This window comes from Drosophila tropicalis, unplaced genomic scaffold (assembly GCF_018151085.1).
Source record: "Drosophila tropicalis isolate 14030-0801.00 unplaced genomic scaffold, ASM1815108v1 contig_593, whole genome shotgun sequence".
Taxonomy (NCBI): Eukaryota; Metazoa; Arthropoda; class Insecta; order Diptera; family Drosophilidae; genus Drosophila; species Drosophila tropicalis.
This window is the reverse complement of record NW_027173070.1, coordinates 12,507,730-12,523,236: the sequence shown is the minus strand read 5'-3', so window position 1 is coordinate 12,523,236 and position 15,507 is coordinate 12,507,730. Positions and strand designations below refer to the sequence as shown.

Sequence of the window (15,507 nt, the reverse complement as noted above, 5' to 3'; positions counted from 1 at the left end):
GAGGCCCGACAGCAGCAACTAATATGTTGCTGACCACTGCAGACAGTGTGGAGGCATCCACAATCTTCAGGGAGATCCCAATCCCACAAAAGACGAAGGTAAGTTCCGAGAAGTAGAGCAAAAGTTATAAGGAAGCCAACGGTTGATGTTTACCGCGGCCAAAGACAGCTAATAAGAATTCATCATGTATACCGAAAAGAAGGGCAGAAAGGCAAGCTGAGCGGAATGAAAGGGGGAAGTGTGTGGAGAGAAGGCCTGCACGCGCCGTAATTGCAACCCAACAGGAGGGCCCCAGAACTCCCTCAGACCAGGAGCAAGCACAACAGCAGCATCATCTTCATCATCATCATGATGATCATCATCATTGCGGCCAGTCGATGTTTATAAACCTAAAGTCTGTAATCACATTAGGCCCCATGTAGTCAAAGGCAAGCTTAGGTCTCTCACTCTCTGTGATGTTGACCAACTATTGCTAAGTTTTTCGCTTCCTTTCATACCTACAAACATACATACATCTGTATATATCCCACGATCGCGTTCGATGACAGCACGTACAAACTTTTGTTGTTGTTGGTGTTGTGGTACCCTTGAGGATCCAACGGAGGCGTGTCTGTAGTGGTGGGCGTTGCAGGGCACATTCAAGATAAAATTATTATATTGTTGGAAGCGCAGGTCGCCGCTGCAATTCCAGCCCCAGCCGTGGGTAATAAAATAACCAGAATATATATGTATATACATATATAAGTAAAGAGGAAGAACCTTCCTTCACATCTACATACAACAATTTCTCTGGCATCGTTCGGTTATGAAACGTGTTGATGTCTATTAAGAAGCATAAATATTTCATTGCACAAATTGGACAAGAAGATTGCCGATTGAGATTTGCTTTGAAATGTGACTTGAGAATGTGCGAAAGAGAGGAGAATTTTGTTATCGTTGTTATCCTTGAGATCATTGGGTTCACTCTTATTAGCGCCACCGAGCATAATTTACGATATTTATTACATAGAAACATAGTTATCCTTGACATATTACAATTTACGATATTAAGACTTGCCGGCGCCACTGAGCATTGACTACAATATACTGGAAATACTGGTAGCCATGCATTATCCTTCGATCACGTTGTCTACACCATCCTAGGCTTTTGCCGCCACTGAGCATAACATCGTATGTTTCCTTTTTGGCGCCACTGAGTAGAGTTAACATTGACGTGGTTATCCTTTACATTTTAGAGTCTACGATAATGATTACCAGACAATGATAACATAGAAATGTTATTATCCTTTACATTTTAAAGTCTACGATAATGATAACTGCTGAAGCCTCTAAGTAGTACGATATACGCTTCATTCAATATAGGTCACCATTGAATAAATATTGTCCATGTAAAATTCAGTATTGGGATAGCAAGAATATCATAGTTTAGGCAAATTGTAATACTACCGGCTTTGATTTTTAGCTTTGATTTCTTCACTTTCTTCTTCCTTACACGGCACCTTTTCAGAATGCTCTTCCTCCCCCCAAACAGATGCATCTGCGACAGGGTCAACCCCCATTGAATCCTTCCTTATTAAGATTAAAAGTCATAAATAATCGCTCATAAACAGCACGAAACACACGATAAATGCTACAAAGAGAGGGTAGAATACACCGGCAAGTAGGAGGCAATGCAAGTGAGGCGCAACAAATTGCATAAGCGGCAGATGTGTGAGTGTGTATGACATACCTAACATTTTTAGTTCCTCAAGTCAATTGGCCCTAGATCCAAGCCCGAGCCTTAAACCACAATGGTCTAACCATTGGCAGCCGCCGTCGCTAATCTGCTGTAAATGAGCAACACGAAGCAATGGACCGACAGGATCGCCTGCATGCCAAGCCAAATGAATCCTGACTATAGCACTGGTATAGGCAGTCTTCATCCATCCAATCGTAACTAATTGTGAAAACAATAAAATGCAATGTGTGAAGTTAAATCCAATCAATGCCTGGAGAGAACCCCCCCCAATAAGCCAAAGAAGGAGAGAGAGAGTGAGAACGATTTTTAGTGTCATTTTCGAGAGATTTCTGGCCATTATTTTATTCGTTGTAATATAGAATATTCCAACATTCAACGTTTACCTTTTGAAAATGTTTTTGTGCAAATAGCAAACACCCCGTACATAAACGTGAAACAACGATCGCGTGACAGGATCGTCCGACGAAAAGGACAGCGCAAAAATGGCGATTCGTTGCGGTGTCTTGTCATGTTTTGCCGATGATCAACCCTGACTCACCTCACAACTCACAAATACCAACTTTAACTCGAGCCCAGACTGGGACTGTGACTGCAACTTGGGTGTGTCAACGCTGCTAGGGCAACGCAATATTGCTACGCTGCTCACTCCCTTGGGATGGGCATCGACATCGACATCTTGGCATGTGCTCTGAGGAGGCATGATCCATTCGAAAAATCATAGGAAAAATTTTACAAAATTATACTTTGCATTCAATAGATTGTTTTAACAAAAATAAACTTTAAGACCTGTTGCTTTGATAGAACTTTTATTACATTATTTGATTAAAAGACGACTAAAAGAAATCTCAAAATATGATTCTACAACAAGTCAGGTGTGATCCAAAATATTACTCTAGAATAGGTGGCGTATGTTATAAAATATGATTTTTAGACGAGTAGTTCACGATTAATCGATAGAATAAACATAATAAAAAGGGTTTATAATGAAGACGAAACTGATTAAGAGAAGGGATTATAAAAATATCATCAAGAGGAGTCCTAGTTAGGAAAACATTTTTCCCGACGAAAGAGTCATTAAAGATCAAAGAGTTATATCATTTATGACTATTTAAGCAGAATTGAAAAAGGACACAAAAGAAAATTATTGTATTCCTGGGTGCCTGATTAAAAATTGTAAATTTTTGGCTTAAAACTTAATGTATTTTAATTTTTGGCGGTTCACTGTTAAAGAAGTTATTAAAAATTTCAAATCCACTTGAAAGATTCCGTGGGTCAGCCGATTATCGGTACTGGGGTAGTAAGTCCTTTGGCACTCAAAGCAAGTCCTTTGGCTAACTACTTCAACGAAATGTTTATACTGTACTTTCCAAATGTCTCGAAACTGATTAATTAAACAATACCAAAAAAGAGTGGAAATTTGTCTAAGTTTGTTAATATTTCTTCAAATTAATCTATCTTAATGACATTTTTAAGAACTGAAGAATATATCAATTTTCTTTTACATTACGGGGCTTTTCCTTTTCATTTGACCCTTTTGGTTTTCTTTTGCTTCGAATGCTTTAAGTGTTTAAACACTAAGCAAGTCCTTGGGATGCATTAAACCATTAGGACTAGGAAGACCAACAATCATATATCATCAATTAGGGCCGAAATCGTCGTCGCTGTCGTTGTCGTTGTCATCTTCGTTGTCATTTTCATGTTCAAGTTTAAGTCATGTAATGAACCACCCACACAGCCCATTAGAAAAGGAAAAATGTAACAAAAAAATGTAAACTTTGCTTCTTGTTGGACTTGTTAGTAGATGCTAGCCTTTTTTTCTATTTTCATTCCTTTTCAGTAAACACACACACAGAAAGAGCGCCGTTGCATTTCGAGTTAAATGTCTTTTAATTTTTTTTTTTTTAGTTTGCCAGAAAAGAAATCGATAGATTGGCTTTCTCGTTTTACCCTTCAATTCACTAGTGGCTGCCAGAATATAGAGCACTTCCCAACGCCTCTTTTGGCCTGAAGATGTTAATGGTCAATTCTCTTCTTGGTCTAAAGATGTGCCGTGCTCCAGAGTCTTGTTCTTTTTAGTCATCCATAGTGTTTGAGCCAGCCAAGTTACTGGGGCAAAATGATGTTGCTGATGCCATGAGATCAAGTCGATTTAGTTATTCGATATGAACAATGTGATCGGCTAAACTACAAAGAACAAGTCTAACGGCAATTTAGCCTTTTGCTCTTGATATTTATCCTTTGGATAATCATATGCAAGTTAATATTAAAATGAGACTTAAAGACATTAAACAGCAGCAGCGATTCGAAAGAAAAAAAAAAATAACACAACTTCCTTCATTCACAAGAACAAGAATGGTTTTATGTGATCACAAAGTTAATCCATAAATTGTCACAAAATCGAAATATCACTCAAAATATTTTCTAGAATTTCTTAAGACCTAAGGAATTCTTGTGGTATTTTGTTTTCGCTAGAATCAAAAGAATTTTTTTTTTTTTTTTTGCTATATCCGATTATATAGCTCAAGAGAACGGCATGTTGTCAAACGTTGAAATGGCTCAGCCAAAGCCTCAGGGCAAGCTTAAATCTTCAGATAGAGACGGGATGGAATACATGCATAGGTAAAGGTGAAGGGGAAGAAGGGCATCAAGATTTTGAGGCCAAAGGCAATGAGGGCGTTGCTGCATTTTGATTGAAATCAACACACAAAAGCGGATTACAATTTATTTATTTGGCCAAAAAGTAAGCAAGAAGTAAAAGTAGAAGGAGGAGGGTAAGGAACAACGTTGCGCGTGTGCAACGGATTATCATTATCCTTGCACTTGTTACACTTGTGCAGCAACCTAGGGCTGAACCAGGAGCAAGTTCAAGAGCAAAAAAAAATGGTAAGATGAACTCATCATACACACACAAACACACACGCACACGCACACTTAGAGGCAGCAGGTTGGCAGTCATCCTGATCCTGATCCTGATCTCGAACTGTTGCTAAGTCGAGTAAACGCCTCCATGGGTCAAAAAGTCAACGTCATGTTGTGCCCTGACACAATTTCTTGCACCTTTTTCATATTTTTTTCTTTCTATTTCTACTGCCTGATTCTGAGCAATATTTATTGGGCTTTATAGGATTTTCAGCTTAGTTTTTAAGCAGTGCGCAATCTTAGATCAGGAATCTATACATATAAGTGAGAGATATCGCCCAGAACTGACCTGATCTAAGTTGCCTCCTTCGGCGCATCAAATTTAACTTGGTCATGGTGTATTAACGGCTTTAGCTATGTCCTTTAAAGGTGTCCAAGAGTTGTTTTTTTGTTATTTTTGCATCCTAGATATGCGAATGACTTTGGCAATTTGTCTTAGTCCACATAGTTAATTAACAGAAGAGTGTGTCAAATACTAATAACTCATTTCCTCATTGCACAAGAACAAGATTTTGCACTGAAAACGACTTCTTGCGTTTGCAAATGGCTGCTAAACTGGATAACAATTCCACAACCCTGAAAATTAAAGCCAAGGGAAGTACTATAGTAGTGCTTTCTCAGTCACACCATGCGTTTCTAACAGTCCAAAGCAAACATCCACCCAGCAGATCGAAATAAGCGTAAAAATAATCTATCTTTGCCCTAAGCAAGCTGCCTTCACCTCCTCCTCATCCGATTCCCCTATAGATTGCTGCCGCTCTCCCTTCAGTGGCTGCAGCTGCCAGTGAAAACAAAAAGTGTCAAGAAATGTTTCATTTTAGATATGTTGAAAAATAATGGCAACGACATGAAATGCAATGACGTCCTTTTTTGTTTCCAACCATTTTTGCACGCTTCACGCTAATTTGTTCGCCTATCAACCAACTGCAGCAGTTCATATCCAGTTCCTGGGCCACAGTCATCCAAAACCCCAGACTCTGACTGAGACCCAGTCCTATATACAGTCTTTGGTGGTGGTAGACATTGATTTCCCTTCCTGCATCCTTTTTGGCATATATTGTTCCCACATTCTCTCGCTCTCTGTCTCTCCATCTCACATCAGTTCATCGCGGGAATATAATTCATTTAAATGATTGGGTTGTTTGTATAGCATAGATTTGGCCGCGCATTGAAATTGTGTGTGCGTGTGTGTGGAAATATATTTTGCCAAACGTTCACATAGTTTTTTCTCATTACTAAATCCATTATGTTGCCAATATTTGACTGGCCATGGAGAGGGAGTGTTGAAGGTGGAGGAAATACATAGTTACAATGCATTTATTATATGTAGGAAAAGTATTCGTGATGTCAACCATTTTAATAAAATTTTCTAACTTTCATTTACGAGAGAATATGTTTTCGATTCCTAACGATTTATTCAGTATTTATAGAGGTCCTCGAGCATGGTTATTTTCATCAGCGATTGTCAATGTGTCTTTTGTTTAATATTATGTTGTTTAAGTTTTGTTTTTCTTAGCATTATTCGATTTTATATCAAACGGGTTTAGAAAACATTTTCAAATGAGTTCATTTAAAAAACAAAGATTTTCTGCTTAGAATAGTTTGTCATTTTTGACCCTGGAACTGGATAGATATCTAAATGGCCCGATCACATTCAATATTCACTAATTGGGTCAAAAAATATAAACAAAATTTTTAATATTTATACTTCTGTGAGTATCCTGACCCCTGAATCCAATATGAATCAAATCGTCTTAAAATTCTTACAAATTTCTTTTTTGATTTTCAATTATGAAATATGTAAAAAATGTTTAAAAATTTCTATTACTTTTCTTCAATTTTGAAAGACAGAAACTGAGAGAATTTGGTTAATGTTTCGGCAAGTCTGCTAGATAGATAAATATTCATTTGAAACTTATTATAGATTGAAATTTATGAAAAAAGCAAGACCTCAGTAGGTCTGAGCTAAGCCAACAAATATATTTCTAATTTGGGTTTCGATTTCGGATAAATTTGTCTGAATTAATAAGCCATCCTTATTTCCTTATTCAAATAAAGTTGTCCTAGGGAGTTATCCTTTAAAATCGTTGTCTTAAAATCATCTTTTGAGTTTGAGTTTGAAAACGACAAAGCAAATTGTATTTCACAAAATTATTGGCATAAGGTTTCTTGATATTTACATGAAATATCAACAGCTAAACCAAGTTGATCCAATTAGGCAGGATCATTTCTGGTTGATAACATTATAATAAACTAATATCTTGGCCAATAAATTCCTTAGGAGCCACAAAGGTAAACCGATTTATTAAGCTTAATATTGTCAAGTTCTCTTTTTCAGGTGTACACAGACGACTTGGTTAAAAAAAAAAAAACTTAGCTTGTAGTTGGAGTTGAAAGCTGTTCGATTGTAACTAAATGGCAAATGTTACAAACAATTGACATAGCTAATAACAAATGCCTTGTCTAGCCCATTGTGGGCAATCAAAAAACTGTATTCAAAGGGGAGGCAAAATTTATTCGTCTCAAACTTGAGCTGAGTTGCGGGCTTTGAGTTCGGCAAAAGATCAAAGTAAAAGAGCACAAAAGCTATGTACAAGCATCAGCACCAGCAGCAGCGACCATGGAAAGAAAGAAAGAAATCACAGAGAAATAGCCTTGCCATAGCCACGAAGAGTACCAACAAAAAATAACAACAATAACAATAAAGATAAAAATAATAAAATATAAGCCAAAAGCAAAAAAAAAAAAAAAAAAAAAAAAACTAAAATAAAATAATGTACAGCAATACAAAATGGCACAGACTCAATGGCCACAACAACGGCTTCAACTTCGACTTGGAATTTGGACTCAAACTCGTCGACTTTCCCAAGCAAAATGCAAATATATCACCAGAGTCGTCGGCTAGTTACCCAGATCTGATGGATGGTACATGGTAAATGGTTACCATGAGTCATACTACACAAGGGAAGGGAAGAGCCCGAGAGAGAGAGAGATGGTAGGAGAGTGGCAAAGTTACGGTTTGATCACAAGTTGAGCGTAAAATATGCTAAAGATCAGCGAGTGTCAGTGCCGCCAAATAAGCGTAAAATGATCAAAGAATCTTCGCGCGCTATGCCAACTCTACAGTCGGGATCCCAATCCATAGTGACTTGAGTCTGTCGTTCATAGCATATTGCACGCCTAACTACGTGAGCGCATTTTGTAAAATAACATTCAATTTGAACACAAAAAAAAAAAAAAAAAGAACTGATCAAGCAATTCCACTTCACCATTGTAATCAGATTTCTTTAATCCATATTTTCTTACCATCTTTCTTTCTTCTGCTGCTTGCTAGTTGACGTTTTGTGCATATTTTTACGCTCGCTTAAGGTCGATCCTTGTCTCACTGCTACACTCAGATCAAAACATAAAGTAAAATCGCCGACGGGGATGTAAATTGCATGTTGTGCCCACTTTTCTGATGATTTCTGCAATTGCATTTGCGAGACACTGCAGACAAGCTGGCTGCTGTTGCTTCTTCTTCGTCTTCCATATTGAACGCCATTATGAAGGGGGTCTTTTTTTGTTTTTGTTATTGAATTATAATGTTATTTGAGATTACCTCTCCGCCCCCAAAACCCCCGGACTGAAAACCCACCGTCTATGTCATCGATTGTGGCAGACACGATGGAGGCACTCTGAAAGGTTGAACTGATCGTTAAGGCTGGCAAAAATATGAAATTATGAGTTACTCGAGGCTAAGCATGTGCCGTTAAGAAGACTCCTTTCGTTCAACATACTAAGTATATTATATTGGCGGATATTCGGCACAGTTTTGCTCTGTATTCATATGTAACTTTTGGCATAATTAAAAGCTCGACATGAGTAACTCAAACATCAGGCTTATCAAATTCATAATGCGAATCGATCAAAACTCATGCGTGAATTAACTTCAGGCGATCCAAAAATAAAAGAACGAAGAAACCCTACTAAACATCGAAAAACATTGTGTGAACTCCTCTGCCACACACACGCACACACACACACACATTCACTCACTCACTTTCAGAATTGTTACGCTCTAAATTTGCGTTACGTAACGGAATTTAAAGCGTTCCTTATCAGATTGGTTTTGATGTTTTATCAACGCCGAATATCTACCAACTTCCGTTGATTCGCTGTTGTTGTCTCCGGCTGCGCTACATTAATATACGTAAATAATTTTTAATGAATATATGATAAATATATACCTCAACTTATGTATATTATGAGTATGTGTTGGGTTTTTTTTTTTTTGTCTTTTTGGCGTGTGGTTTGAAATGAGTGAATGAGTACGTGAAAAATAAGCGGAAAATTTCATCAACATATTGTGTGTATATGGTCTCTTATATTTGGTAGCAGGCAGTGGTGGTAAATGTTGGTTTTTGGTAGTTGTAGATCGGTGGCAATTACAATTGGTTACAATCAATTTAAGCTATTAAGTGTATAAACAACTCTGATTAACATCTTGCATAAAATAACTAGTTAATAGTCACTAAAACAAAGAAGAACGACAGTTTAAAAACGTTCGAGTTACAAAGCAAAGGCCGGATGAAGAAGCCTTCTGTTCAAATTGGGAACAGATTTACCGGATCTAGCTCGGACAGCCCCCCCAAAGGGGCAAACATTTAATCTCAATAATCCTTTTAGATTCGGATCGAAAACTAAAAAACAAATAATATGGGATATTATAGAATGCCATATAATTGAATTAACATATTATAATTAACATATTTTTACCAAAAAGATAACTAATAATGGCAAGCATGTATATTTTATATTTTAAGGATTCTTATTAAATGAAATGATTTAAAAAATAATATTCTACAATTGGTTTGTTTCTATACATAGAAACATGACAAGTTTTTCTTTGTGCAGCATTTGAATAGAGACAATCTTTAAGGTGTTAACTGTAAATAAGGACCTTAATAACTTAAATTTATATTCTATTATTCTTTATGTGCCTTATTAACATTTTATATTTCCATAGTGTTTGGAGCCATCAATCTCCAAAATAATACCATAAATGCAAATAACAACGAGTTCGAAATCGAAAAATGTGGAATCAAACAAACTCAAGAAAGATAAAACTCTTCTTCATTAGAGATAGCAATATGTCGCTACAAGATCCATAAGTAAAAATAACTATATTGTTTTTCAGGGATGCGATTGAGGAACACGGACCTCTTTCTGGATCCTAGACATACGATTTCTCGTGTCATGCATCTCCAAACATTATCAATTAAGTTGATTGTGAGATCAGAAGAATAGAAGGGACACTCTGTTAAGTTAACTTTTTATCTTTGACGCAGTTTTTTAACACTTAAGCATGCTGTTTTTATACACACAAAACGTAAAGAAACTATAATATAAATTGTTATAATATAAAATCATTGTCTCTTCTGGCTAGGCGGATGTTCGCAAATCTAATTGTTAATTTTAAAGTTTTAATAAATCCCAGAACCAAGTTCGACAATAAACAAAAAACAACTCTCCATAAAGAAAAGTAAGTTTTAGGAGCTTAAGAAGGTTTGGTATCTGGTGTGTCTGGTGTATGTTACCTTAAGAGTCATAAAGTGATCTTTCATCAAACTAATCTCGATGATCATCAATCAAAATAACCCAAACGGGGCAGACAAAGCGACCACAAAAAATGGTGAGTTTTTGCTACCGGAGCTACACTTCTCGTCCGTCGGCCACACAGGAAGTTGGTCAAAAAAAAAAAATTCGCATATCAAAAACGCATAAATCACGATCGGTAGATTGAAAAGTGAGGGTTATGGTAAGGGCCTTTCAGCAGTTTTGTCAAAAAAGTGCCGCACCGAAATAGTAGGAGACAAACAAAAGAAGGACCAAAGGACTTACACGACTCGATATTTTTAACACACTTGCCGCACAAATAAAATTTGTATAAAAATATCCAAGTTGGTGGGCCCAACAACAAGGGAAACGAACGACAAGGACGACATGGAAGATGATGCGACAACCTAAGCCGCAGGCTACTGTATGAGCCACTGACAAAGTGGAGTAAGGTAGAAAAACCCAGACGAAAACCAGGACGAGCAAGGCGATCAATTATGATTGTCACATTATCACCCTTGTAGAGGACAGGTTCTTCCTTGTGTACTAGTAGCAAGACTCTGGGCTCTCTCACTCTCCATGCAGTCTAGCTAGACTGCTTGCGACCCTAACGATATAAACTAATTGATGTTTTCATTTAGACACTCAGACGACCCAGAATGTATTCATTCTAGGTGGTAAGTGCGACGCCCGCTGTGCACACATAATTGAGAGCAGCGGGAAGGTCGCTGGGACTTTGAACTACTACCTAACAGCCACCCAAGAAACTAGGACGGACTTCGGCAACCTGATCGGCAAGTAGTGCACAAGTAGAAGTAAAAGTCCTTCTACTAGCATTTTGTCAATGGCTTTGTCCACTCCCCGGTTTTTCCGTTTTTATGTGTGTGTCGCTCATGTCCTTTTTTTCGGGGCCCTCTCATCTATACAACTCTATGGCCAGGCCCACTATATGTCGGCATCTTTGATAGTCCTCCACCACTCCTACCTTCAGCTCCAGGCTTTCGTTGGTGGTCTTGTTTCTCTGGTGGGCTTCATCTAGTCATATTTTGCGCATCTCTCTATTGTCAATTGCTCTATTCTATACTGCGGATACGTGTGTGGGTTCTTTTCTAAACGAATTGCCGAAATTATTTTCGTATTATTGAGTTTCGGTTCGTGTCGGTTTTGTTCATTTTTGTTTTGTCTTTAATTGTTTAATTGTCAGCTCATGAGTCGATTTGTTGTCTAGATAGATGTCAGAGGCGAGCGCCCTCCATCAAGTCCTTGGTACTATTGGATCGTCATGTTTAGTCCATTGTTGCCATGTCATTTTAGGGGACAATCTTTGTAAGACTTTCAGGGATTAGCCAGGAAGAGACAAACCTGTCCACCTAGCATGTGTGTGGGCCAAACAACATCAAACAGTGTGTAAGGACATTTGCTTTGTTTAGTTCCCTCTCTAATGATATAGAGATTTCTGGATCACTTATAGGGCTTGCAATGTATGAAAAGCTATTTAAATGGGCTTTAATGAGTATTAATGAGTATGATTGATTTGCAATGACAATCTTAAATGTTTTTTTCAACCATAAGAAGTGCTCTTAAGGCTAGTAAAGACAAAGGGCTCTGCCCTCAATAGATTCATTTCATTGCCATAAAAACTAAGCCAATTTCTTTTTCTTTTCTGATTTTTTAATTAGATTTTAGATAATAAAAATCAAACTTTTCTTTAACTTTTGATTATAATTTTGTTTATTTGCATAAGAATAAGTTCTAAAAAATATTAACATAAAGTATAAACAGTCTTAAGCTCTTAAAATAAAGAATTTTCCATGTAGAACCAGCTAAAATCTTAAGTCTAGAAACTGGAGCCAGTGCAGCCGCTAACAATAATAGAAATTAGAAGCCAAAGTAAGGATACGTTGGAGCCGCTGAAACCATGGTGCTCTTGGTTTGATCCATCTGATGATGGTAGCCAACCATGTGATTGGAGCTGGGTGCCGCAGTGGGGAAGAACGAGCTCGGAGCGAAATTGTAACCATCCCAGGTTGAGGCAGCACCAGAGGCAGCAGCTGAAGCAAACTGCGAACGCAATTGCTCAGCTGAGCTGGCTGTTCCAGAGGGCATGGCGTAGGTCGAAGACGAGTAGGCTCCACTTGAAGAAGCACCCATTCCATAGGCGGTGGAGGATGAATTGATATAATTGGAGCCACCTTGAGCCTGAACTGGACTGTGCGCAGCAGAGCCGCTGGTAGAGCCACCGCTGGTGCTGCTGGCAGGAGACATGGAGGCCACTGAACCGGCAAAACCAGTATGGTGCTCATAGCCAGTTGTGGCACCAGGAGCTGTGGGCCATGCCTGAGAGCTATAAAGACCCATAGACATATTGGGAGCAGCAGCAGCAGCAGTGACCGATGATGTGGCTCCTGTTCCATATGAACTGCTGGTGGCGGCAAAACTGGGCACTTGTTGGGTATTCAATTGTTTACGTAGACGAGCACGACGATTGGAGAACCAAACTTGCACACGAGCCTCTGTCAGACCTGTACTTTGTGCCAATTCCTCACGGGTGTAGACATCTGGGTACTGAGTACGGGCAAAAATGCGTTCCAGGGCATCAATTTGATCATTGGAGAAGGTTGTGCGTGAACGCCGTTGTTTTCTCTTCAGCTGAACACTTGGTTCAGTGTCATCGTCACTCTCCTCTTCTTCACTGCCCGCTGAACCAGCTCCACCGCCCAAGATGCCATCAATGCTGTGTGATGTACCAGCACCCGACGATGATCCACGTAATAGCCGTGAAATTGAGCTAACTGATGGAGCACTCTGTTTATCACATACACCAGCTTCGATCAATTTGGCGCGGATTTCCCAACTGAATATTCCCGGCTGTGATTGCTTCAATTCCTCAATGTGTGCTTCAATGTCGGGAGTGGCAACACGTGGCTTACTACCGCCAATTACTCCAGGGCGTATGGATCCTGTCTCCTGGAAGCGATTCAAGATCTTTGAGACGCAACCGTGCGAGACGCGCAATTGGCGTGAGATGACACAAGGACGCACTCCAGCAGCAGCCATTTCGACAATCTGTCGACGTATATGATTGGGTAGGGGGCGACCATTGATAAAGACGCCGCCTAGTTGATTGACGCGACCTTGTCCTAAAAAGAGAGAGAGATGTGATTAGTAGGCAATCTTTCTGTGTGTCCAATTAACTTTTCTCTTCTGAACCCAATTGAGCGTATTTAAGTAATCCAGTCAGTTAGAATTGGCATTGCATTCAAATTGCGTTAAGCAGGATCAGCCCAAGAGGCTCTATATGTTTTTTCTATTGTTCTAGAGACTAGTGAAAACTATGCGTTTGCCATTTGTAGGTACAACAAAGCGTAAATTGCCAATTTGCGTAGTCCTCAAAAGAATGAAATGTGTAGAAAGAAAGAAAGCAAAGCAAAGCGCTGTAGGAAAAATAAAATACTGATCATGCACAGCTGCATCCCAATCAAATCAAACTAATAATCCATAAGCGCAGCAGACACCCAGCTGTGCCAGTCAAAGGCCGGACCCCAAAAAAACAGAAAAAAAAATAAATAAGAAATTAAACCCATTCCCGGGATGGACTTGGAGTTGAGGAGTGCTGATGTTGCTGCTACGCTACGTGATACACAAGACCCCAAAACTCAGACTCAGACTCGGACTCCCTACTCCATCCAACATTCAAACAACAGACACTGAGCCAAGATCAAAGCATAGGAGCCGACAGAGCTCGCGAGAGAGTAAGAGACGATCGCGCCAAAAAGTCTGCAAAGTCTGGTATGGAAGCCGAAGAATGCGGCAGAGTCTTGAACCTAGTCTTGGGCATGGGCATGGGCATGGGCATCGGACGTCGGTCGTCGGTCTGGGCCGATCACAATCAATAAGTCAAAAAGCTGATCATGATTGCCGACCGACCGGGTAATGATCTCTCGTTTGGGTTTACCAGCGGCGAAAGCGCGGCACACTGTTGCTCTCAACGATGAGCGAGCAGTTTTCTATGCCAAGGCGTTTTGTACTCGTAATTGTGGTAATTGGTAATAGAGCGATGCTTTGGTGTTTTTTTTTTCTTAGTGATCAATGCTTACCTTGAAAGGGATATCCAGCAAAATATGGTGTCATATTCAGTGCCGATACAGCCATAGTGTCTCTGTTGTCGGTGTTGATGTTGTTGACGATGATGATGATGATGATATATATAATCCGTTATCTGAGATGTTTCCTTAAATAACTTTTTTTTATTTTTTCACGACACTTTTTGTTGTTCACTTGTGTGTAAGGTTAGGGTTTGATGCGCATGTGCAACAGTGTTTTTTTTTTTTTTTTTTGGTTGTGTATTTTCAAATTTAATCTCTTCTGTGTGTGATGCTGCTCGTTTGCTTGACAGCTCGAAACTGATTTTGAAACGGTCAGCCAGCAAGACTAAAACGAATTTGTGAGATTCTCGAGACACGGGAATCGACCGACAACATCAACAGAACAAGACCAAAACCAGTTTTTGGTCGGTCAAAACGAGCGAGTGCGAGTGAGCTAGCCAGCGAGGGTGGTTAAATTGCCTTGGAAGAGCACCAGTGAACAAGAGGAAAAGAGGGAGAGAAAAAGAGAGAGAGAGAGAGAGAGAGCTGTAGAGAGAGCACATTGATCAAACCAGCTGAATAGTGCAGAGCGACTGCCATAAGTTAGAGCAGCTCAGAGCACTACAAAACGAACCAATGAGTTTTCTTAGCATGGCTGCAATTTTCAATTTTAGACTCCGCCCAATTTTGGAGTTACTGAAGTGACTTAAATTTAGTTTCGTTGACTAGAGTTGATTATTTATTTTTTTATTTGCTCTTGATTTGGATATATGTGAGAGCTCGAGTTGTAAAGTTTCAACAGTTTCTAATTTTATGTTTCCTGTCTGTGTGGGTGGACCAGTTAATAAATATAGTCAGAGTCAGAAAGAGGGCAACTAAAGATTTTGCATCACTCAGAGTTACTTTGATTTGAAGTAGGCATTGGGGGAATACATTGATGTACTTACTGTTTGTACCCATTCGGGGTAAAAGGGAATTTATCGTTTGCATACCAACCGTTTGGCCTTCTCTAGGAACGTGATGTTAGCTATGCTTTTAGCATAGTTTTCCTTCTTAAGCTGCATACACTGCACTGGGACATGCTTCACTTTAATATGCTTCTTGAAAGAGTTTTGCTTCGTTGTGGTTTTCTGTGATTCAATTACTACCAAAACCATTATTGTGTAT

General features: G+C 39.0%; 2 protein-coding genes across 2 annotated transcripts in view; one reads left to right on the top strand and one right to left on the bottom strand.

Annotated features, from left to right (window-relative positions):
- The first annotated feature begins 10,056 nt into the window (after positions 1–10,056).
- Positions 10,057–15,507, top strand: part of gsb-n (gooseberry-neuro) — a 37,632-nt gene continuing 32,181 nt past the window's right edge. The window contains exon 1 of the mRNA XM_068289630.1: positions 10,057–10,331. Coding sequence (XP_068145731.1) covers positions 10,277–10,331 — 55 coding nt within the window. The 5' untranslated portion in view covers positions 10,057–10,276. The remainder of the gene's footprint in view (positions 10,332–15,507) is intronic.
- On the bottom strand, positions 12,134–14,456 carry gsb (gooseberry). Its single transcript, XM_068290358.1, has 2 exons — positions 14,353–14,456; positions 12,134–13,395 (listed from the first exon to the last, which is right to left on the bottom strand). Exons 1-2 carry the CDS (start codon positions 14,405–14,407, stop codon positions 12,134–12,136), a joined length of 1,317 nt encoding a protein of 438 aa, XP_068146459.1. The 5' UTR covers positions 14,408–14,456.

Bases quoted from the DNA above. Each gene is read 5' to 3' on its own strand.
- gsb (XM_068290358.1), bottom strand. From the start codon at position 14,407: ATGGCTGTATCGGCACTGAATATGACACCATATTTTGCTGGATATCCC. The intron at 13,396-14,352 runs GTAAGCATTGAT...CTCTCTTTTTAG, and splicing joins TGCTGGATATCCCTTTCAAG to GACAAGGTCGCGTCAATCAA.